The sequence below is a fragment of the Ischnura elegans genome, chromosome 12 (genome assembly GCF_921293095.1).
Source record: "Ischnura elegans chromosome 12, ioIscEleg1.1, whole genome shotgun sequence".
Taxonomy (NCBI): Eukaryota; Metazoa; Arthropoda; class Insecta; order Odonata; family Coenagrionidae; genus Ischnura; species Ischnura elegans.
In genome coordinates, this window is record NC_060257.1 from 82,054,968 (window position 1) to 82,080,958 (window position 25,991).

The window sequence follows — 25,991 nt, forward strand, 5'->3', positions numbered from 1 at the left end:
TGGCAATGCATGATAAATGCAAGTGTATAAATCTCTACTCACTACCTACCTACTTATGGTAACATATATCACTTTTCCCTAGCTAAGAGAGCAATGTTCTGACTAAATGCTCAAAGGGTGCACACTGGACACCAATTGACCTTTCATGGAATCTGTCGAAAAAATTCTCGTTCATTAGTAATGGTAAGTGAAGTTCCATGATGATAGAAAAAGATTTTTTAACCATCCACTTAAGAATATAGCATGAACCACCACACATCCATGGAAGAATTAATAGCCTTCAATGGTTAACTCTGTCACAGCTTGAAGGCTGACATCTCCTACAAGACAGAGTTTTCTCTTGAAGAATTATTTTCCTACCATGCATGCTAATGTGATGCTTAGAAACCTAAATGAGTTCCTTATGGGAGAAAAATCCTGAAGAAAACAACTAGCTGTTTGCAAGCCTATCCGACACCCATGTTCCTCGTAGGATGCATATCCGATATTCCTGTTTCTCATTCATGCAACTAATATCAATTGTATTCAGGTTGAAAATGACCATCTGAAGTCATTTGAGACCAATTACGGGCACTGTAATTTCCAATATGTCTCTCATGGGTGGGTTTAAGACATGCCTATGGCAATTAATTTGAAATCATGGCTTTTGAGATCAAAATATTCACATTTCTGTCTATCTGTCTTGTTAGGGATTGTAGGGCACAGCCACTATTACCATGTGCCATAAAAGGTGCCCATCAGGGACAAGGAAGATTATATTTTACACCTATGTTGTAATACTACCGTTTTTTCACCATTGCAGCATATCTACACCATTTCTGTCATATGGCATGCACTGAGGCTAACAGGAGCTGTGTGAGAGTAGGGTGAGACAGAATATTTATTATTGCCAGTTTGCTATACTTTAGCAAAAGGAGGACAGGGTCTAATTTTTGCTCGGAGCCTCGTAGATAACAAAAACCTTCCTGGATCACCCTGGCCCAAAAACAGATCTATTCCTGCCACAGGGAGAGGCCATGCCATTTGTTGGCATTTTGAAATAACCAGAAATGGATATTTTGCTATAATACAAATTCATAGGGAGAGTAGTTAATTCATTCCCACAGAAGCTGAATAGGCACGGACATTTCTGGAATCTAAGACCAAGGAATCTATTGCTATTTAAGGCCACTAAGACAATATGGCCACTGCTGATCAGGCCATTAGTGATTTCAGGCTATTAACAGGCACAGTCACCTAAATCAACTACACAATCAATGAAGTATATGAAAACATGGGACACTTAATAGTCATAAATAAATTCCAACAAATTTATGCATACGCATAAAAGCTTCAATAAAACTTTGGAATAGAATAATGAATCAATTAATACAATCCTTAAAGCTTTGCTGCATACACAGGGATGCATTTAAAATATTTAAACACTAACAAGCATTGCTGGGATATACTCCACAGCTTCATAATGCAAATAGCTCAATTTCACTGAAATTCAAGCACTTAATAGAATAAACCAAAACTAAACTGTACAGCATAAAATCTACCTTATTTTGCTACTGTCCACCTTGCACTAATCCTGCCACTGCTTGAATTAAAAATGAAATATATAACTTAAATCTCTTGTAGATTACAAATTTTATGTTGAAGCACCTACATTCAGGATTTAATTTCTATTGGAATTTTATTTCCTAGAAGGCATGATAACTTTAGAAATGTGAAAAAAAGACCCTAGAGGAACATTACTTTTGCCACATTCCTTTTGAAAAGTAATTAACACAATCTCAAAAAAAGTAACATTAAAACAGAGCTCTCATATCACCATAAAATAATGAATATGCCATTTGAGATGTGAATTAGACTCAACATATTATGTATGTATTTAACTTCTTGGGAAAAAAGGAGAGACCTTATATGCTCTCAAAATATATTACATGACCACAGGAAAAAATATTCAACAAACATTACTTCTTGTAAAAGCAGGATTATTTGCATATGCAGCAAAGAGAAGGCCAATATTTTCAATTAATGGGGCAATAAAGAAAATAAAGGATCCTATACTTGTGTGAATCACCAAAAATGTAGCCACTCACGCTTTTAAAAACACTTCATGAATTTTGCTGAACAAAGAAAACAACAGATCTTCCTCAAATGAGGATGGCATAAATCGAGGCATATGTTTGTCACTTGATGGTATCATCCTAGGCTTTTCCAAATGCTTATCATAATAATTGATTTCTGAGAAAAGACATGTCCAATTCTATCACTTTTTTCACTGAATTTTCCCACTTTTGAACCTACTGCTATTGTGCCTTTACTTAACATAATAAAGGCTCACACCTGGTACGTCTCTCGTCACTCCCTCCTTCAAGCCTTTGAGGTTTCATTGTTCTCTCAATGCCCTCAAAAGAGGAGAACTCAACTACATTTACTAACGTGACCATAGCCAACTGATCTTAGAGCCCCTTATCATGAGGCAACTGTACACTTTTGAGCTGCACCCCTTGTGGTACAATATTGCTTCAAACAAGGAGCAATGCATGTCAAGGGGCAATTGTAGGGGGTCATACACGATTGAACATCACTAATTACCCATTCCAGCCAATTCAACTTTCACAACTCAACCCATTACAAGAATGCACAAAAGAAAAAGTTTTCCATGCACTCATACCAGGACGGATTCATGTTCCTTGAGTAAGTTTTATGAAAATATTACTCAGAATGGATAACATACGCACTAAATGCTGAAAAGTTTGGTCCAGATAGGCGAGGGTGGAAAGCCTTAGGCACTAATATGAACAACAATTAAGCTCTCTTTAGTAAGGGGGCCTATTTCTTTCGTTGAGCCACCTAATACTTCCAATATTTTCATGCGGTGGTGTCCTAAGGACTTACCCCAGATTTGACCCAGGGATTTTTCAATCAATAACAAAGTGCTCATCCCAGCAAGCACCATACTGTCCTTGATGGCATAAATCTTACGACTAAAAATTTAAGAAAGGTATACACATATAAGAGAATAAAGTCATCCAGTACAGTAAGTGAGAAACAATATTCTCTCAGTCCCAATTTTTAAAAATAATCGGGTACTCAAGGAAATGTATGTGGGGACATTGCAGTATTGGAGGTGCTTCTACTTCTATCACCACAATTTGTCTCAGCGTTAACATTGTTCAAAATTGTTTTTAGATAAAGTTGAAAAATAAAGTATGAAGTTTGTATGTACTCATATCAAATCAAGACGAATATTGTTCATAAGGTATCTTCAATCAAATTGTATAAATGAGGTTATATTTCTTTCACAAATTGAATGGGTTAATGAATGTATGCACAATAGCCAAAACACAATTGTGATAGAAAAAATAAGAAATGCCATGGAACTTAACCTAAAATATTGGATATCACCAACAGGTTGATTAATTGTGAGAGAAATAAATATCTAATATCAATTGAGCTTTGATTTTTTCAATACAAATAGAAATTTGGTAGAAGACAGAATGTGTTCAGGGCCAGATTTTCTTTTAAATAGAACTCTGATCCTAAGGTGATGGTGAACCCTCATCACTCAAGTAATCAGCACAAGTGCCACTTCTTCAACCTCAACTCCCTTTTGGAGGATGTACACAGGAGTGGAGAGGGACTCCATTTTTTGAAGAATTGCCTAGTCATTGGCTGAAGAACGGAGGTATCCACTTCATCGTTTTAAGAATGCTTGTCCAAGCTTCAATAACTGGCTTGGTGCAGCTGGTAAATTCAGAAAAAAATTTGACTCCCAAAGCAGTGGCAGCTATGGCATTTTAAATGGGAAGAGGAAAGTTGATTTTAAACCGGACAGTAATATAGTGATACAAGTTGTGAACTTGGCATTCCACTAAATTTATTTGTCCTCCTGCAGCCAAGATGTTTCACCCTCTCAATTTACAAATGACTTGACTCAGCACAATATTTTTCATGCATAAACAGATATAGAAAAGGACTTCCACATTAGCTTCCAATCTACCGCATTATGTCTCCATTTCTATACATGGCCAGTGATCATGATTGGTCAGCTTCCGTTGGGGAGGAGAATAGGAGCCTTCCTCCTCACACCTAGCCAAACATGCTGAGCAGAAGAGCTCTTGCATGGTAAAAGAGGCTTATTTCAGGCATTCATACTCCTGTGGACTTAAAATTAACATGGCTTCTTTTATCAAGCCAGATGCATTATTTTCTTAAAAAATTAGAAGTTTCATCACTTTCATCCTTTGAGGAACTGCTATAGATCTTAATTGACTTTACTAATTTACCTTTCCTGCTGAGTAATGAGCCTTTTCCAGCACCCAGAGCAGTCTAGATTATCCCCAGGAGTGGATCCAGGAGGGTTACAGAAGGGGGAGCCAAAAATTTTTAATTGCACAAAAAATTAGAGGGGTATTCCACAGTCCCCTCTCTCTCAGCCAGTAACATACCCATATTTAAATCCACAAATCTCTCAAAAAACACTTATTCTGTCAAAATTTAGTTTCCATTGGGTTTCAACTCAAATCTGAATCTCTAAAAACTTCATTTACATCCTCAGCAGATGAAAACTTGTGACCTTGTCCTCTTTCAATTCAACTTCACCACCACCACCCTCGACCACAATTGAAAGCATTTATAGAATGGATTACTTGCAAAAGATAAAGTTGTATTCCCTGAACAGGAAAAAATCAAAGTAATTGTCGACTTCCTGAAGTATGAATATTAAATTTAAACATTTACATCCTAAATCACTAAGGGCTGTCGATTGCATGAGTAAAATTACTATGCACTCACTTACATTCAAAATGTAGGTAATGATCCACCCATTAAAAGAAATACTCATTCTCAACTCTAAACCAAGCCTCCTGAGTTCCAGCCCCAGTCTCCTCTCCATGAGTAACTCACCAAGAAGTTTGCTAGAGACTAGGCTCCTTGAGCTCAAGAGCAACATAGCATCAAAAGCTAGTGCAGAGCAGCAGTTTGGTATTTGCTCTTAAACCATCCAATCATTTTCAGAGCATCATATAAGCATGAAAATATTAGCTATATGTATTTATCCCCTTCCATCTTCGAAACATATAAGTCAGTGATTATGTTTATATAAATGATAAAATGTTTACCAAAATCATTTTGAGAATCCTCAGGCCTCCAGATAACCCTTTAACCATTGCCTCAGATAGAAAGTATTCTTAGACCTTTGGAGAAGTTGTACTCCTCTTTCTTTGAGTCACACAGCCTCCGACGAGGAAGTTTCAAAGAGCACTTCAATGCGGCACGGGCTGACTTGTAAAGACATTTAAACTGAGTCTTCACTATACTCTATAAATGCATGCTCAAGGCCAACTTAAGAAGACACCTTGAAATGGCACAAAAAGCATACTTAAAGCATCAACAAAGCTACACGTGCATCAACTACAAACAAAAAAACAACCAAAAATTAGAGAATATGCATAGGCAAAAGGGAGGACCAAGTCTGTCTAATTTCTCTTCTTCCACTGACAGCCCAACTATTTAACGCTTAACCCACTGGACATACACAGTAAAACCTCCATACAGCAAATTTGTTGGGACCGGAAAAACTGTGACTTTGCTGTAGTCTCTCTCGTCATATAGAGGTGATATGCAGGTTGCGTCGTCGCAGGGATATCCTAGTGTTCCGTGTGCTTTAGGATGCAAGTGGAGTAAATTTCCCAATCTTGCTTAATTCACCTTAAAAAAAAAACCTTTCCTATAGCGATGGTAAATATTTTTTATTATTTATCATCAAATAACAGGGCTATAGCCAAACGATTTCCACTCTGCGTATTTCTCATTGAAATTATTGTTTTTCTCATCCAATCTGCATATAGCCTCATTGCTTACTTTAGCCACAAATTAAAGGAATGCCAAAATTGATGCCAGTGGATTAGTAATTTTCAAATAATCCATAATTTTCCTGAGTTTCTAGTTCATATTATTCTTGGAGTGCAATAATTTAAGTTTATCAAGATTGGCAATTTTATGCAGCATTTTAGCTTGAAAGAGCACATATTGCCTATTAAGCTCACGGATTTAAACACATAGTTGGAATCCCATTGAAATTCCAGTAAATATCTATGTATGTGACTGGTATTTACTATGTTTACATAAACAACGATGGAAGTTAGGTGGGGCGAGTTAGTCACCACGAGTATGATGCTGAGCCGTGCCTCACTCTACGCTATCATTCGAGCAGCTTGGAGGGTGGTGAAATCCTCCACCAAAAGAAAATGGCCTCCAGTCAGTAGGGGCCTAACATTGGTGGTGGCAAATGGGCCCAAACCTATATAAAGGAATGCTTTTCCACGAGCGGTGAGCATTATTTTGCAAGAGCTCTTGTCGAGTGTTTGGCCGTGAGGAGAGCTGCTCCCGGGAGGCTATCAACGGCACCTTCTTTTTTTTTTACCACCACTACCTCTTGCTGCCATGATAACATCCCTGTTTCCTACCTCGCCTTTTCCCCGAGTCATTAATTGATATCATCACCACCACAGTTCAGTAAGGTGATTTTTTTTGTTATTCGACCGCTTTTGTTTGTTATTAAATTGTTGATACTCTGTTCAACCGTGCCTTTTAATTTTTTGAGCTTTACACTCCTCCGCATATCCCCCCCCCCCCCCCCCGGGCCTCCAAGTACGTTTCAATGCCTTCATAGAAGCTGGACTCGTTTTACTGTGTAGGCCTAGGGAGTATTAAGCTCTTTTATCAAACTCTTTGCATACCATCCTTTTCACAGCAATTGGATTTTTGCACTATTGTCTGAATGAAACAAGACAACAGCCTGCACCTAGTGTTCAACCATTGTGGTGCCTAATGTCCTGGCTTACCATGCAAGGGATTGGTTTCAAATTCTGGGGAAGATATAGGATCTTAATAGGAATCCAATTTATCCAATCAATGGTCCTTTCGTACTATTAACTGATATTAAATTGGGGATAGAAACCGACCTGGCTTAAACCGATCTGAACTCAGACCATGTATGAATTTAAAGGTCGAACAGACCTATTAATTAAGCTACTGCACCTAATTATTATCTTGATCCAACATCGAGGGCGCAACCCTTCCCGTAAATATGAACTCTGACGGAAGATTACACTGTTATCCCTAAGGTAACTTAGTCTAATGATAAAAAATTTTGGATCCAAAAATCATAAATTAATGTTAATATTATGATAAAAGTTAAATATATATTTATTATCACCCCAACAAAACAATTTAATCAATATAAATAAATAATATTAATCTAAATAAATATAGAAAGAAAGTTGTCAAGCTCTATAGGGTCTTCTCGTCCACCAATTAAATTTAAGTCTTTTGATAAATTCAAGATTGCATTAAGACAGTTAATTTCTCGTTAAACCTTTCATTCCAGCCTCCTATTAAAAGACTAATGATTATGCTACCTTTGCACGGTCAATATACCGCGGCCATTAAAATTATCACTGGACAGGCCAGTGATAATTTTGAGTGCTTCCGTGAAGTAATTTAGAGCCACCAAATTCAGCAAGGAAGATGAGGCCTCAAGAGCTTGAATGGTCAGTACACTGAGCGAGAATTCGAGGGTTCCTGCCTTAAGTGGAGGGCAAGAAAAATCATTTTTCCTCAGTGGAATTGTCACACTTCAAGTACAATTGTAGACATCTCTGGTACTATAACACACTACTTGAATAAATCTGTATAGGATCACCATAGGTTAGTTCTTAATTAGAATAATATTAAACACGAGTAGACAAATAAATGAATAATATGGTATAACCTTATTTTTCTTACTTCCCTTACTTCCCTCTCCATTTTTTAAATACATCAATATATTGCAGATATCCATGCAATCATGATGGCTAAAACTATTATGTAAATGATTTAGACAGTATAATGATCATGTTCTAATAACGTAGTCAGAAACCATATAAAAAAGCGACACAGTTGGCACCTAAAGCAAGCATGAGGCACATATTTGTATTTATTGTAGAATAAAGGTGAACATACTATTGAGAATCAAATGTTATCTACCAAAGTGGATGGACATGCCATTTCACCAAATGTAAGTCAACATATTGAAGTTACTGGAACAAAAATATACTCCTACAGAAGGTCTACAGCTACACAGTCATGCAGGTCACTAAATGACTAAAATTAAACAGCTACACTAAGCAATGAAGGCAGATACAATGGATTACTTTGGTGCTGTACGATAGGGGTAGTGGCATCATCAGCATCAACACTTTGGGGCGGACAAATGTCTGGGGGTCCTCCCCCCCGGAAAATTTTAAATATTGGGGGGGGACGCATCCCCCATGTCCCCTATGGTAGCGACACCCGTGGATATGGGGGGGGGGGTGATCATGCACCCACATAAAAATTGTGGCTAGCGAAATTTTACACAGCAGAATATTCAACAAAATCTTAAACTGATATTTTAGATCAACAACTAATGTTTGGAATAAAACTGCTTTCATAACCAAACACTAAATAATTATTTAAAAATTTGGGCCTCATGTATGTACTTACAATAAGGGTTTATAGTACCCACACAAATAGTCCACTCAAACATCAAAGATAAATAAATAGTAATAAAGTCCCCAGTCATTGAGAAGTGTAAGAGTCTATAGTCATGACAAGATAATCACAATGGAAAAGGTAGAAATCAAGGTGTACTATTGAAATGTATTAGCTATTTAGTATGCACGTAAAAAATTACATTGTAAAATAAATATATTAGCAATGAAAGAAGCTCAAGTAATAGTATATTTTATAAATAGCTTTGATTAAACAAAAAAATACTTACAACCTGATTTTATAAATATCACATAAAAACTGAATTTTTAAAACATTTCGTTAATTTGTACTGTCAACCAAGGACTTATTCTTTCTCAATTTCATTTAGCTCTTCAATGTTCGTTATTCCTAATTGCTCTTTCTCTTTCCAATACTGGTAGTTGGCCTTCAAATACTGAATCAATTCAGGCATGTCAATGAAGGCTGCAACAAAAGGAAGAAACTAATATTAATTTTTCAAAAGGAAGAAACTAATTTTAATTCAGAAAAATATATTGTAGCTAAAATAACTTGCAATAGAAAATTTTCAAAAATCATTATTATACAATTGCAAAAGTTGAGTTGAAAAAACAATTCACCACAACTGGCTAAGTACGCCATTCAGGGGCTGTCATTAACAATAGAGTAGTTTAATTCATCAAAGAAAACGAAATGCATTGATTGCGATTCCTTACCCACCATTAGTGTTTTCATAGTATTCAAATTATTTGGTATTACAAATCTCAGGTTAGACGAATGGCAATGGTCTATTTTAACCTCATGTGAAAAAGGCCAGATTGGCACCCATGCGATTCCACTGAAAATTTTCACTTTTTGATTAATCGCGAAAAATAGATATCATCATTCGAAAATCTAAGAGCGTGAAATGCATACTCCCAGAGTGATAATCTTTCAATTTAGGCAATAAAAAAATTATAGGAAACCACCCTATTGCATAACTCATTTAAATATCATTGGGGGTTATTTCATTATTTTGGCCCCTGATGCTTTTCAATTACTTAAGCCAACTTTGGTAAATACAATAGCGATTAGCTAGCAAATTCATTTTGTTGATATTCTTCATTTCTGGATACTACCGAGTCGGTTGCTGTGGCAATGACAACTGTTTTGCTGGCACCACTGCCAGTACCTTCAGGTCCAAACAATTGTCATCACCACAGTAACCAATGCGGAAGTATCTGGAAATGAAGAAATTCAATTCACACAGTAAAAATCTCCATTCTCACATTTTGCTGATGCTTAAGTTGGCGTGTCTCTCCCCAAATTCAGAGGTTTTTTTTACCTATCATTAACTCAAAATCTCACGTTACCTCATACATTTGTTGTTCTCAAGGGTATGCATCCAGAGCATTGAATTAATTTCCTTTAATTTCAAAGCCTTCGATGCCAAACTCAATAGAATGCCCCCTGAGAAGTTAAGTACACTAGAATAACTTCCCAAGTTTCTTCAACTTCAACATTTTTAGAACAACCTTACAATCTGTCTCAACATTGTCATCCCATTTTTTACATCCACTATTACCTTCCAGATTAAAAACTATTTATGGCAGACTCCAAAACTATTTATTCAGATATGTATTACATCAGAAAACAGTAAAAGTGCTTCTTCATATTACTTTTTGTAAAATGTTACAAAATTAAAGACTTGGGAAAATAAAATCATACACGAAAGGTAAGGAATCAAAATAATATAAATACTTAACTAATCTCCAACTTTTAACTAGGCTGCTATGATTCATGAACAGAAAATAATGAAATGTTCATAATTAAAAGCATCAAGCACTAAAAACACATTTTTATCATCATAAAAATAGTCAAACTTGGTGTAACACATACCTGACCAAGCTTCAAACATGTCATTTATAATATATTCCACAAATCCAATTTGTGATTTTGGTATTGAGCATGTTGCACGATCAAACATTGGCATTACCACAGGTAAGTTATTCTTTTTCTCTTCATCCGTCTAAACCATAAAAAGAGAAAATAGAATCAGTGCATTATTCCACAGATTGACATGAAAATTAATACATGCAGATCAGGGGTGCAGCTAGGAATTAAGGCTGGGGGGGGGGGTTTTAAGGTGCAAAACACTGGGGTGTCTGAGGGTGTGGATTACCCACCAGGACTAGCAGGAGGTGTGGGGGCCCTCCCCTCTAAAAGTTTTGAGATAAATGGTTGAAAATGGTGAGTTTTACGACCTTCTGAGGGATATTTTATAAATATTTAGTCTTTTCTATAAGTAATATTAATCCAATTAAGTGAAATGGATTAAACTTTTCAAAATTCTGAACTTTGGGGGGGGGGGGGGGGGTTTATCCCCCAAAGCCCCCCCTCGCAGAGCCACTAATACAGATTATAAATAACTAAACACTCCATTCTACAAATCAAAAAAGGATTTTTAATTATGCCTTTAACTATGGTTGCAAATTCATGGATAATCTCAATAAAAAATTACGAGCGTGATGCGCCCGCTGCCAGCGGGCTTCCCCCGCTCTTTTCAATGCAGGTCCACGGAGGGATAGGCGCGTTTCTAATTTTAAAATGTAGAAAAAAAGGCAGGGTCCTATGTACAAATTTAATTGGAATGTTCATGTACAAATTGAGGTCAGAAGACCTCTTTAAACATAACAATGGAAGTAATTACACTATCCTCTGTTAAATGCACATGATGACTCATACTTATGTATGAACAGGAGACTTGAAAGTGGAATCAGCCTCATTTTGATAAAAGTTATTTAAAGAATGCGAGATATTGTTGCAAATGAACAAATGTATCAGTTTGTGCGCCGTTAATGGCAGGAATATTTACTGTTGTTTTTGGTTTTTTTTAAATAATTTAAAAACCAATTTTAGGAAACAATAGCAATATTTAGGAAGTAAGATATGCCGTTGCATGTTCTCTGATAAATTCTGTGCATTTTGGAACCTCATTTGTAGAGTTTGGTTGCGTCTAAGTTGAGAAAAAGGTATCTATACAGTAGAAATAATATATGTAGAAGATTCATCCATAAAGTTCAGCATTTTGTCCATTATCTTTTTGCAACCAAAAATGAAGTATTTTCACAAATAAAATAATTAGGGGTTCTTCTGAGTATAAGTATCAAGATTGGGGATGGTCGGATCGGATACCTCGGATCCAAATATCCGCGGATATTGACCTTCATTGGATACATCGGATCCAAAGTCGCGGAAGACATCGGATCTGGATCCGAAATTTTAAATAATAGCTTCAGTGAATGCAACGCCCCATAAAGGTGGAAAGAGTTCCGTTTCTATCTTTGAATGCATCGTCGCATGCGATTCTTGTCCTACTCATGAACTGTTTTGTTTGAAAGCTCTCGCAGAGGTTACGTAGGAGAATTTCAGCCATGGAGAATAAAAAAGACAAAATACGACTGGCACATAGTGTGACTCTTCCCAAGAGATCGAACAATCATCGGGGGAATCTCAGCATCAGGAATTTGAAAATGCATTTGGATCCGAAAATATTCGATCCAAAAGATCCAGCTCCGAAAATTAAGGATCCAATCCGGATCTGAAAAAAATCCTGGATCCGTCCATCCCTAATCAAGATAATTTTCCATTTTTTTCTCCAAGGAAATAAGCAATAAAGAGGATAAAGAAGAGGGTCAGGTTAAATGAAAATGATGTCCATATCTCCAACAAAGAAAATAGAATCATAAGAACACTTTTCTCTCCTATCAATACTAATTATTAAATTATTATAAGCATCACACATTGGAATACCTGGTTGAAATATTCGTCGGCTATTCTCTTTGTCCATTCAACGCACAACTTCAAGGGTCGGGTGGGATTTGAAACATCAGCACACTTTATGAGCATTCGTTTAACCAATGCCACATTTTCAGGTGAGTTTAAATAACCACACTCAGAAGCATCACAGGAAACCTAGAAAACCAAATCCAAGTGTTCATACATAAGTAACACATTATAAAACAAAGTTTATGTACATTTAACAGCACCAATTAAGTGACTTTACTTCAAATGACCCAAATAGATAGAATGCAGCTGTTTAATTATAAATTGCATCAGAGGTAACACAAGGCCAAATTGGTTTTAAAATCAGAAATTAGAGAGATTATCAAGCAATGACAATAAAAGAACCCCAAATTTATAATTGAAACATGAAATACTGATTAAAATGTTGGCTTTCCTAGAGTAAATAGTTCATGTACTTATTTTTCCTCAAAATGTTCCATTAGATAATTCATTTAACAATTTTCCATTGTGTTATTCAATTCAGGAAATGTAAGTAGCAATTGCATTTCCCAATCCAAATGTCTTCTCATAACTTTTGGATAACATTTTAAGGAATTATCTCTTGACTCTCAGAAATATTAATTACTGTAGAAGTCTTCAAAACAATTTTGACTGAGCTTCCAACACATTTCCTGCATTTAGCAAATGGAAAAACAATTTTTTTTTAAGTTTTGACTGACTGAAATTGTAAACACTCACTTTCAGTAAATAATAAGGAATGTAATATGGAGTGTACACAAAAAGAAAAGTGCTAATTAAATTTTTAATTTGCATTTCAAGCAAAAGAGGTGAAGAACATCGCTATTTTCCGATGAAAAAAGTTAAAAATTCCTAACTTGCCTCCATAGAGAATCCATCTTCTTCTCTAGATGCTGGTTTTGTAAAAGCATTTACAAACTTTGTCATGTGCTCAAAATGTTTTGTCATTTCCGTAGCCAAAACCATATCAATGACACTCTGACGGAGGATTTTATATTTGTCACTCTCTAAACCTACAACAATGAAGCATATAGTTATAAAAGTGTTAAAATAATTTCACTACTCAATATATGCCACTATCTCTACCTTTGAAAATGTTGACCCGGTCATCTGACAATGTTAATTTGAAGGTCAATGCTGAATGGTGTGATTCAAGCACACATAGGTCATTATAGAGAATTGCTAGCTCATTACTAGAGTTGATAAGGAATGCACTGGAATCAAAAGGAAAATAACTGAATCAAAATCAAGAGTATCACACGAATTCACACAGTTCTGTAACCAGTACAGCAATGAGTTCTTTTGAGATCTTGATAAATTTTTCAATCATCAAAATTAGTCAAATGAGTGAGTAGACAGCCATTTCTTAAATTATGCACGAGTGCTATTATTGGGAGACACAAAGATTCTGAGCACAATAACAGAACTACTCACCAAAATATTATGCCAGATCACTTAAATTTTAAATTTACATTTGAGAGGGAGGGACTTTAAAGTAATTTAACGTTCATAATGCAAAGAACCCATCCAAAAAGCAGTCCAGTGCAACTGAGAAGTCATTAAACTCAGAAAATTCTTATGCAAATAAGCAACAACTGTTTAGGGAGGTGAAATTGCAATAAAAATCAAGGGACAACATACACAAATGAATATAGCATCTATGTGCAAAGTTAGAAGCTGTCAGCAGTAGTTTTTAAGGGGCAAAGTGGTATGGAGGAAGTATTTTAAAAAACCCTTGAAATAGATATTAAATTTTATAAGTTTTAATACTATTAGATATCATTAAACTATTAAATTTAAATAAAAATAAATGACCTTTAGTTGATTATATAAGGTCAACATCAACAGTTGAGGCTACGTCTATCCCTGGCAATTACCTCATCAAGTCTACCAATCTACCATGATATAACCTAGGTGGTGAGAAATGTATAATGGATTTTGAGAAGAAATTGACTAACACCGATTACCTTGATTTTCCAGGGTGATCTATGTCATGGACTGTTGCTGCTATCAAGCAAGCTGCCTCATCTAATGGTTCTAACATTTCTTTGAGGCATTCTTGCTCCAGAAACACTGCCGTAGCTTGAAGAACATCAGCTGCATGGGTTGAATTATGGTAAGAATTGCTACCATGATAATTGGCTTCCACTAAATTTAGCCAATTCTGCAGTGTTGTTTCATCAATGTTGAGAACTTGAGGCACTTCAAAACGGCAGAAAATTTTTAAACCCAGCCATACAAGAGGCCTGAAATGACAAGTTGTTATAATGAGGACCTATGTATGGTGGGCAAACGGTAAACTCCTAAATATACAGGCTAATGATGGGGAAGGGCAGCACGAATAATTGTAAAACATGGATAATCCAAAATTTTACTTTTATATCTTGCAACGTTCATACTTTACCTAAATCATACAATGAGTAATTACGTATGATTTAATACTTTCCCAGAATGACACCACACCACATAATTATGTAGCCTTCAGAATGGGAGACGAGAAGGAACCTGAAACGCCGGCTGCCTTAAATTAATTCATTCAAGAAAAATTTTCTTACCCTCACAAAAACCTGAGAAAAGTCTACTCAATTATGATTATTTATGCAAATTGTCTGTTATTTTAGATTTATAAACGGACTCATTGAGAGCTTTCTTCACCCGCCCTCAAATCTTTTTAGTGGAGACAATGTCATTGTACTCATATTTCCACTGTTCCATGTACTCCAGTGAACAGCAGGCCAGTGCCTGGCTGTGGCTCATACAATACATATCGATGGCTAAGTTCTAACAAAATGCATCTCAAAAATAGCAGATTTTCAGGAGGACAAAAAAACGATTAATATTTTTTACTTGCACAATGAAATTAAAGACCAAAAGTTCATAAAGTTGAGAAAGAAGCATTCATTTGCAAACAAAGAGTTGTTTTTTGTTTGTATTTTATTTTTTTAATGTCATTATACTTTGTTTAAGATATCTGTCTCAAACCAGCTGAATTTGAGATACGTGTTGTCAGAACTTAGCCATCGATTTGTAGCGACTCTCTTTGTCTCTACTTGCTTCCACTTCCTCCAGCCCCCTCACTTCCACTTATCCCCTCCTCTCCCATTTGACATTGATGGGTCACTGTGTAAACATGCCTGAGTGCAACAAAAATCTAATGCTCCCCTGGGCAGTGTTCAGCTGCATGCAATAATTGCATAAATTTGATATGAAATATTTATTGACTTAAAGATTGTAGATAACATTTTCTTAATTTCCGATTGGTAATCCATTGAAGAAACTTCCAAAACTAAACACCACTTTTTTCTGCCAATCATTGGCCTCTACAGTACTAGAGCAAACTTAACTTCTTAAACATCAAAAGCCATTCGAATAAAAAATGTTCCGACTGAAAGACTCGCTTCTAGCCACCTGCACCACTGAAACACCAGCATTGTTTCGCAGCTGAAACACCGATGTTTGAATTGGTTCGAGAGTAAAATTCAATCCTTTGCTTTGTTTGGCTGGTGCTTCGAAACCACTTACGGTTTTACAACAACGCCTCTCTAAGGATATTCATATTCACCCGTACTGTGCTCTGATTGGCTAACTTCAATTGCAAACAGCTCAGAAATGAGCAAAAACTTTTTAAGTAATATGCTGTTAAGAATAACTTACTCCGCAATTACCATGGTAGTGTATCAGTAAATTTCGGACCAACCTGTATAAAATGAGGCGATTTTTTTAGCTGTTATTTTGGATAAAAGGTGCATCTTATAAGCTGTAAAATGTGGTAAGTGAATGAAGCATATAACAGGGCTTCGGGTAAGTAAGAATGAGAGAATTTATGTAAAGCAAATGTCATGCCCTTGGCATGTTTTATCGTCAGCGGCCACAAACAGGAATGCCTCAAGCCCCTATGATGGTTGAAAACACAGTACATTTAATAGCCTATATTGTTCAAAGACTGCAGAAGAAACGTAAGAGCATCACCATTCAACCTTGAATCTTGAACTTACTGCCTGAAAACTCACAGTAAAGAGGAGGATAATCCCTTTATATTTTGGACTTTGAAAACATCTCCATAGCTTCCAGCCGAGGAGGAACTCTTACCCCGGATGGTATTTAAATTTCTGTGCCCTATTATATTTCAAATTTCATCGGTAGGTGTTACATTTTTATTTGCAAGGACCATATTTAGCATGACTGAAACTAGAAATAATACATAAAACAAGTCTTAACCCTTTCGCTCTCACAGCAATTTCTGTTTCCACCCCCAGGCAGCTCAAGCCTGATTAAAGAGTGCTTCAGGCATTTGGAAGAAGAGAAAAATTCTTTTGTTTATATACAACACTAAATACTGTAGAAGATCCTAATTTCATCAGGAGTGATAAACATTTACATAATCTCCAGTATAAAATATATGTTCTCCCAAAGCAAGTACAACATTTTTACATGAGATTAAACACGGAGCTGATACATCTGCAACTCAAGTGTTTTAAGGCAAAAACTGAAAGTCGATTCATCGGCACCATGAGCATCTAACGGTTAAATGAGTTAATTTTTCATTCCACCCTAGAACAGAATATAAAAATACCATCTTTAGAATTATGTAGAAAAGAGTCATACTTGTACTGAGATAGTCTCTCCAACTTAAAAATATCAAATTCCCACATAACATCCGACTCGAGCAACTCTTGGAGATTGGCAGGTACAACTGCAATGGCTGGTAGAGAACCTCGAGGGAGAACCGATCCCCGGTGACTCTTTACTGTTGATTCACTAGAACTCCGCCGTGTTGAGAGTGGTTTTGGACCTTGCTGAATCAAAATCAACCAGAGGAAAAATAAATATTATACAACTTGAAACACATACGTCTCTTAAAATGAGCAATGGATGTATACTCCTCATGAATGAATAAACAAATGAGTTCAAATGCATCTTGAATTTTACATATATAACCCTTTTACTGCCACCGGGCCGATATGTCGGCCCTCGCTGGTTAAGCGAAAACTGCCAGGGGCCTATTTATCGGCCCGAATTATTTCACTTTTTTCTCGTGATTGTGGCCTTTTCAACAGCTGTGATTTATGTAAACCCCCATAATCTGTCTATGGTTATAAGATATAAATATATCCTAAGAATTGGGAAAAAAATCTAGACGTATTAAATAATATTAAGTAGCTGAAAAATTTTTTAATCTGAAATTTTGCTAATTCCGGAAAATAGCCTTCGTACATCCCACCTGAAATGGGCTGGCTCTTCCATCCCCAAGTCAACATCATTGTGAAAGAAAAGAAAATTAGTTTTGTATTTAAGAAAAAACTATAGATGGTCGGATCGGATACCTAGGATCAAAATATCCACTGATATTGCCCCTCACCAGATACTTCGGATCCAAATTTGCTGAAGGCATCGGATCTGGATCCAAAATTTTAAATTAATGCTTCAGTGGATGCAGCGTGAATGGAAAGAGTTCTTATCCTCTCTTTGCATATGCCGTGGCACAGCGACGCTTAAGCAATACAACGACAACTGACCTACTCATGAACCATTTTTCTGCTACCCATCCCTTCCTCTCGAGATTGCTAGAGTGGTTGTCTTGTTCTGTTCCCGCACATCGTTTCACATGAAGTCCATTTTGTTCTAAACATTGTCAATTATGTGGCAGATTGTGCAGTTGCAGTTTAATTCAATGATATACAAATAAAAATGTATTTCAATGTATGGAAACATTTTTATTGAGATAAAGAGAGCTCAATGTATGTGTAGCATGAAACTATCCTGATTAAGTGCAAAATCCACCTCATTAGTACTGAAATATTTGTGGGTGAAACACAAGTCAGCATGTATTGAGAAATTTTAAAAATTTGGGGGAAACGTGCGTGAGGAAAATTTGAATGCTGTCAAATAACTTGAAAGTTTTTCAAATGATTTTTAATCAGTTAAGATATTTAAATGTGTATGAAAATCTATAAAGCATTCATTTGATCGCATGCACCCGCAAGAAACTTGAACAATTTTTTCGTTTTAAAGCAGGCAATTAAAAATGCATTTGGATCCAAAAATATGCAAACATCCAACAACTGAAATCAAATATCCGATCCAGATACGGATGCGAAAAAAATCCTCCCTCAAATCATCCCTCCATCCCTAGAAAAAACTTAAATAATTATTCACATATCCTTGTTTGATGACCTTTGAAATTTTATCACTAGCTATGGAAATAATTCGGCTGAACAGAATTCAAACACCATGGAAAACTGAAGGCCTTTAATGATTTTGATTAAGTTTATCACATCATTTTCCAGGTACAGAATTGAATATGTACTTTAATGAATTCCCATTTTGTACTGATGTTGTTCTGCCATTCAGTGCAACCCAAATCCATTCAAATGTTTCGTAATAGCCAATTATGTTTCAAATGCGTAATAAGCCAATAATCAAAACTAACAATAAGTATTTTTAACAAGAAAGTATCAATATATGCTCTTAGCTGAAAAATTCCATTCAATTCAACATATCAATGGTTGCTTGAAGAACCTAAGAAAACAGGTAGGATTTAGTGGTGAGTGAAATAGAGTCTAAAAAGGACAATCCACGGATGAAGTTGGCTATCCAATTTTTTTGAGAATTGTTGGATGAAGATCCTCCAAAATAATAATATTCTTTCCTACAAAAATAATGTTTTCCCCATAAGAAATCCAATTATTGTCTATATGCAGGATGCCACTACCCACGAAAAGACTGATCCCAATCTGCTTTGCATGATAAATAACCATCAGTTTTATCCTATACGTTATGCAACACACCGTATCCAAATGTGTTGATAATTGCATATGCATATATGCAAAATTAGTGAGTACACTGATACCTCAACATACGAGTTTATTTCGTTCCATAACCTTGCTCTTATCTCAAAGCCATTTTCCCAGTTGAAATTGATTGAAATGCCATTAATCCGATCCAGCCCCAAATATACTACCACAACTGTTTTTGTTACGTGTTTTCGAGTGAGAAAAATATATTTATAAATGACAAATATTTTATAAAAGCATACCAAAAGAGAATTCAAAGCAAAAAAACTAATTTTATAAAAAGAATTACTTATTTTGTCACTTAAATGCAACTTACATACAACTTAAATGCTACTGTATGCTTAATTTTAGTCACTCTTAGTTTTTCTCACTCCACTAGTCTTTACTTTTTTTGCCGTGCTGCAGTCTGCCATTCCTACGATCTGAATTTTCACTCATATATCAAATTTCACTTGTATTTCAAAGCACATTTTCGCTCGCTAGACGGCTCGTATCTGAAGTATCTCGTATGTAAGGGCACTCGTATCTCGAGGTACTACTGTACTTTGCTTGCAATTTCTCTTTCTACCTAACATTACATAATACCACAAGCGTTTTATACTGAATGTTTCGGTTGTACACTGATAATAGTGTGCAAAAAGGTCAAATGTCTGAATGGGGAAGAATCAGAACTGAGAGCAATAAAGCAACTGTTCTTTATCATTTTTTATGGACTTTGCAGCTGATTAACATTTTTAAGGCACAAACAAATTGCACACTCAAAAAGTAAAACTGCTTTATGAATACTTTCAAACTGCTAAAATTAGATTTCTCAGAACATAAATGGATATCCCTGAACATTTTTAAAATCATCAAAACAATTCAAAAATGAGGGCAACTAATTCATTTATCAACTTTAAACTCAAATATTCTTAACTGATGGCCAAATCTTGACAAATATTTCCAACAATGAATCGAATGGATTTTCACCCTTCCATCTTCTGTGCGCCATAAACTCTGCTAGATATTAGACCACGCTTTATTCCACACTGCTTCTTTTAGCGTCACTGGTGCTCTCGACAAAATGTTCACAGATGTAGGGCAGCACTTCTTTTAGAGCATTTGAAATCAACTCGACAATGCCTCATTAACATCTTCATTTTGTGGCCATTACAAATTTTTTCTCTGGTAGTAGTCCTTTCTCCTTCAGCAATATGATTGTCTCTTCTTCGTTTCTTGGCAAAGAGTCTAAGGGGTTCGTACTTCACCGTAGAATTTGGCTACAAGTGTTATTTGTTTTTGGTACCATTCCCATGGAGACCACATAATTATGCTCAATATTTTTTTCCACAAATTTCTCATCTAAAGAATTTCTTTTTAATGTTCCGCAAGAACTGATAAGTACCGATTTTTCTCAACTGAGTTATTGTTTAAAGGTATTTCTGCTTCATATTAAAAATTTCAATTTCATATAACGGCAGTGAACTGGACATCTTTTGCTTTTGTAAAACATACATGGTTCAAAACTCCTTGCTAGACTCACTGATCTTTGAGAAATCCCATTATTGGCTATTTTTAAACAATAGACAAATACAGTGAGTCCTCGTTCTACATCACCCCGTTTAACGTCATTTCACGATAACGTCATGAAAATTTTGAGACCGTCATTCGTTTATCACACCTACGCTTCGCGATAACGTCAAGTCTTTTAAATTTCGCACGGGAAAAAAAGGCGAAGCGGCGGGCGTTGCAGGTTGTTCGTTTTGTGGGCAGTGATACAGTCAGTGTAAGCAAAGTGTAAAACGGTGTATTTTTTCTTAATTGTGATTACGGTTTTATCAAAAATTTCTGAAAAATGAATTCTTGCATAGGTGCGCAAGGTTTTACTTGACTTAATGGTTTTCAGGAACCTAAAAAGTGATTTCAAGGCATTTTTCCGTGTAGAACCAGGAGTTTTTGTCGTCACTTTTTTTGCTGAGTTCACAATAATTTTGGTTCCTGTAACTGCGACGATGTTTCAGCGATGATGATGCCCAGGCGACGCTCGCCCGGGCGACCACCATAGCGAAGCCGAAAAGCAAATGCTGGAAGATACAATAATGGAGAAGGATTTACGTCACTGCTGCTGTTGTCGTCGATGAAGACAGGAACTCGTATTTATGCGATAGTTTGGCATTCCACCGTAAAAAATGCCCCAGATATGATACGCTAACATTTCTTTCGCGTAGGAATTGTGAGGTCTAGAAGCCGATATTCACTTTTTACATTGTTTTTAATAGGATATTATGCTTCGATTAACGTCATTTCATTTATCGTCACATTTTTCAGGAACGGTAGGTGACGTTAAACAAGGACTCACTGAACCTAAAAATTCAGATGTGACAGCATATGTCCAAAGGAATATACATAAGTGGTACAATAAGAGGAGAGAACAATAAAATATGCATAGGAAAACTACAATTGAAAGACAGGTATTTATATAAATGTAGGAAACATACATACTGATAACAAAGCACCAATAAGATCACTGGTTACAGGATCATCCGGACGAACACTTTCTTCAGTTAGCCTTGGGGAGTACAGCTCACTGCTACGTAAAATATCCATTACCTGAAGAAACAATTGAAATTCACATAAAATACCTGAATACTACATAAATTATTACCCTCCATTTTACCTACTATAAAATACTTGTGATTTTTTTCATATGAAATATTATACTCCTGGTTGAGTTTCAAAATGAAAACAAAATCATTTATCCTCCAGTTAAATTTGAAAACATTATTGTTCCTAAACAATTTCATAGGCACCAAAGAAATAGGATAATCAAGGAATGATGTCATCAAGAATTTTATACAACCAGAAAGTATTTCTCTACCACTTATTGCAATCCAAAATAACGCATATTATTACGCAACTATTAAAATAATATATGGTACAGATAAGTGACGATGGAATCTTTGACTCAGGGCTGTAATACTACAACAACTCTTTTGATCAATTAGAGAATTAAGATCATTCTGTTAAACTGCTAGTCATAAAAGTGATAATGATTAACTGTTTAGTTCAAGAATTCACTTACTGCCAGTAAAAAAAGCAAGACACCCGAGCTTGGGGAGGTCCTACATCTAACGGAAGTAATCAATTTCAATGCAACACACAAGACATGAAAGGTAATTTATTTCTAGAATAGATCACTTTCTTTAAAAAATCAGCGAGCGAGCACAGGCAAAATGTATGATCATATTATTTGTTTTTAAAATGTTATTTAAACAACATAAGCTACATTTTCAGATTAAAATGACTTTTAAACATAATGCACTGATATTTCAAAGCCTCATACAAGGAATAAATCATTTAATCTTTTAATTGCATGTATACTTCCTGTGTGCTCCAAAATTTTCTACCAATGATGTGACGTTTTGGTTGAATTTTATTCATTTGTTCATGATCACACCCCACTGATAATTTAAACTAGTGTTTCAAAATTAAAGAGAGTATAGCCTATTTAAAAATTTCAGTTTTTTTATTTCATTAGTAATGGATGCAACTCAACACATTAAAATTAACGTTTCCCAAACTTTTATCCACTAATTTTGGAGATGTAACTCTGATGTTAACGCCACATTCTTAGTTTTTTAGCAGTAAAATATAGTGCATAAAACTACAGTGATTTTTTTGTACATACAAACACTTGAAGTACGTACCATAAATTTCAACCCATAATATTTAAGTCCAACTTCCTTTGGTACCTTGAATTTTGAACCAGATTTTTCTGAGCTGAATGCAAGGATTAAGGGAAAGATGAAACAAAAAATATTTGTGTGATCTAACCTTGTCAAGCATTGGAGCTAAGCCCGGTGGACAATTTTCTTGGGCTGCATATATAAGGGACATGACACGAGTGATTGGTGCTTCCATTGTCAGCGCATGGAGTTTTGCTAAGCTCTGCCGTCTAATGAACTGAGACCCTGAAAAATCAACATTTTATAGAGGTGAGAGATAATACTATGAAAAGTATAGGAATAAAAATTTTAAAAACAAGAAGATGATAAATGGAAATATGCTATGAATAAGTAACAAAATTGAACTTGCATCCTAAATATGTCTAGAAGGGACATTAACATAGAAAATTAAAGACAATATCTACTGCAGTATGTATGTACATATTTACCATAAAATGGGAGATACATGCACTTCACTCATTGGCATTAGTCGCTTTGATTCAAAGATGATTTCAATTACAAATAATTGTAATTCTAACTGAAAACATTTTCCTAATAATTTTAAGTAATACAAAAGTGAATTTGAATTTTTCTACATCTAATAGAACTTGTGACATAATACATGCACAGAAAACACTGCATATCTATTTGTCCCAATTACAAATAATTGATCTCATCCCTTAAAGAATCATCACAAAGTCAGTAGAAATAAATTTTTGCAATAATCATAATAATTTTGCAATGGTTATCCATTAAAATCAACAACGAGTCAAGAACTTTGGTACACATAACAACTGCCGATAATCATATAAATTATGGGGTTAAATGAGATAAGGCAGGATTATATGCTTAAAAAACAATTTATGCACAATTTTGCTGAAAATCTGGCCTAGAGTCAATCTAATAAAATCTTATAAACCATGAACTAACCAATTGAGTGCATTACGGCCACAAGCAACAGCCCCACCAACAATAGATGGAGTCCCAAAAGTCCAAAGAGAGGGGAATACAACAAAGACCAATAGCCAGTGCTATAAGTTCCTTGACCAGCTATGTAAATAGCTTGCTACCTGATGGTTCTGGCACCTCAGCTGGGTCTCTGTTGCCACCATGTTAAAAACTCTGCTGAGTTCATCAAAACAATGCAAGGTATCCAACTTGTGCCTGTAGACATCATACTGGGGGTGCATGTGGTTTCACTTTTCACCGGAGTGCCTATTGTTGACACCCTTGCAATGCTGAGAAAGAAATTTGACCCTCACACAGAGAAGTTACCACACTATGAGCAGACCTCCACATACTTTATGTTTTAGGGGAGGATCTACAAACAGTTAACAGACATGGGGTCACCACTATCACCAGCCATTGCTAATTTTTATACGGAGGAGTTTGAAGTACGTGCTCTAGACTCAGCTCCACTCTGGACCAAATTCTTTTCTAGACATTTGGATGACACCTTTGTCATTTGGCTACATGGGATGGATGCCCTGGGACCATTTTTGAAGCATGTGAATGGACTGACTCCATCCCAACATATGCTTCACCACAAAAATCAAGAAGAATTGATGAAAACCCTCTCTTGAAATTCTCATCTACAAGAGTGTGGCAGGCTTGGACACAAAGTTTACTGCAAAGCAACACACGTAAATTTGTATCTGAACAGAAGGAGCCATCACCGCCTTACATAAAGATAGGCGGTACCATCATCTCTTATCCACAGAGCAACAGCCATCTCAGACAAAAAGAATTTTCCAAGAGAATTTTGGTATCAGAGGAAAACCTTCCTTCAGAACCTGTATGGACAACAAGAAATCTCTATGGCCACCAAAAGGGCCTATGTCCAAACTACAGAAAAGAAGGAAGAGAAGGAAAGACCTACTGCCATGGCATAACTACCCTATGTTTCCACTGTTTTGGGCGAGATTTCACGTATACTGGACAAACACAGCATCAAGACCGCCCATCTCCCGACACAAAAGATTCTGAGCAGACAATTCCACACCAAGGACACTGCCGGTCTCAAGGTTCCCGGCGTGTATAGAATCCCATGCGAGTGCAGTGAAGTGTAAACATATTGGGGAAACGTGCAGGACTATAGAAATCAGGATGAAGGAGCATCAATGGCACCTCAAGCAGGCACAACCTGAGAAGTCAGCAGTTGCAAGGCACACCATCAACAATGACTATACCATCAAATGGGAAGACATGAAATTGCTCTGCCACACCCAAAGCTTCTGAGACAGAGTGGTGAAGGAAGCAGACGAGATCCGGCCAACAAAAAGAAAAAGTATCAGCCAAGTCCAAGGTTTCCACCTTAGCCAATCATGGAACCCAATCATTGGAGGCATCCATCAATCACATTGAGCTTGACTCCTGGGCAATCATATACAAGCCTGGTTGCTCAATCCTGCATCAGAATACCCTAAAGATGATGAGCAACATTCTCTTCGAAACGCTGGCAACGATGGAGTTTTTTGACCCAAATGGAACCCCGAGAAACATTTAGTGGCTGCATGAACCAGCCAATCATTAACCATAAGATATTCAACAACTACACGTTATACCAATGCCTTTACACCATAAAAAATCTTCTGCTAAGAACAATGCTTGAACCTATATCCCCAGCTTAAGAGTTACATAGTTTAACTAATGAAACCATCTTATATTCCTTCTTGTCTGGGGACTTTTCAAGAATAAACAGGAACTGAAAGGATTGCATGATTCAAATTTTACTCTGAATCAAGGCAGCTGATTTTCACAATGCAAAAGTTACATGTTGAGGTAACATGCTACACACAACACTGCATTTATTTCAAAACTAGATTTATGGTTAAATATTGTGATGAATTAATCATTGGTTGCCAAATCGGAATTATAGCTTAGTCAAAGAACTTCTGATGACAAGTATAAGAGTGCACTTCCAACAAAATTCAAATGAATATTCACCCACATTTTCAACCAGAGGTGAAATTGTGACATTCAAGGATACCACCAAGAATTTAAAAGAACGATAAATTGATGCTAACTTAAATGTGAGGACAAATATTAATTTTCTATATCAATTGTTGAACCAAAAAAAGCTACATATTTCCAAAATTCTTTATGATTTTTGCATGCCTGAGTGATTCATTAACTGGAAGTAAAACATAAAAAGAATTACTGT

At 35.9% G+C, this 25,991-nt stretch overlaps 1 protein-coding gene across 5 annotated transcripts in view; it reads right to left on the reverse strand.

The window, feature by feature from the left end:
* Positions 1-25,991, reverse strand: part of LOC124169347 (high affinity cAMP-specific and IBMX-insensitive 3',5'-cyclic phosphodiesterase 8-like) — an 86,080-nt gene that overhangs the window by 9,668 nt on the left and 50,421 nt on the right. For 4 of the 5 annotated variants that reach the window (XR_006867098.1, XR_006867097.1, XR_006867099.1 and 1 more), the window contains exons 9-17: positions 22,938-23,074; positions 21,606-21,713; positions 16,936-17,126; positions 14,298-14,576; positions 13,417-13,544; positions 13,192-13,343; positions 12,319-12,480; positions 10,405-10,534; positions 8,798-8,991 (exon numbers count right to left, since the gene is read on the reverse strand). Coding sequence is in view for 1 of the 5 variants with exons in the window: in XM_046547933.1 (XP_046403889.1) it covers positions 8,873-8,991; positions 10,405-10,534; positions 12,319-12,480; positions 13,192-13,343; positions 13,417-13,544; positions 14,298-14,576; positions 16,936-17,126; positions 21,606-21,713; positions 22,938-23,074 (1,406 nt within the window). In the remaining 4 variants the exon portion in view is untranslated. Of the gene's footprint in view, positions 1-8,662; positions 8,992-10,404; positions 10,535-12,318; positions 12,481-13,191; positions 13,344-13,416; positions 13,545-14,297; positions 14,577-16,935; positions 17,127-21,605; positions 21,714-22,937; positions 23,075-25,991 lie in introns of those variants that run through there. The other variant, XM_046547933.1, reaches the window with a different exon arrangement.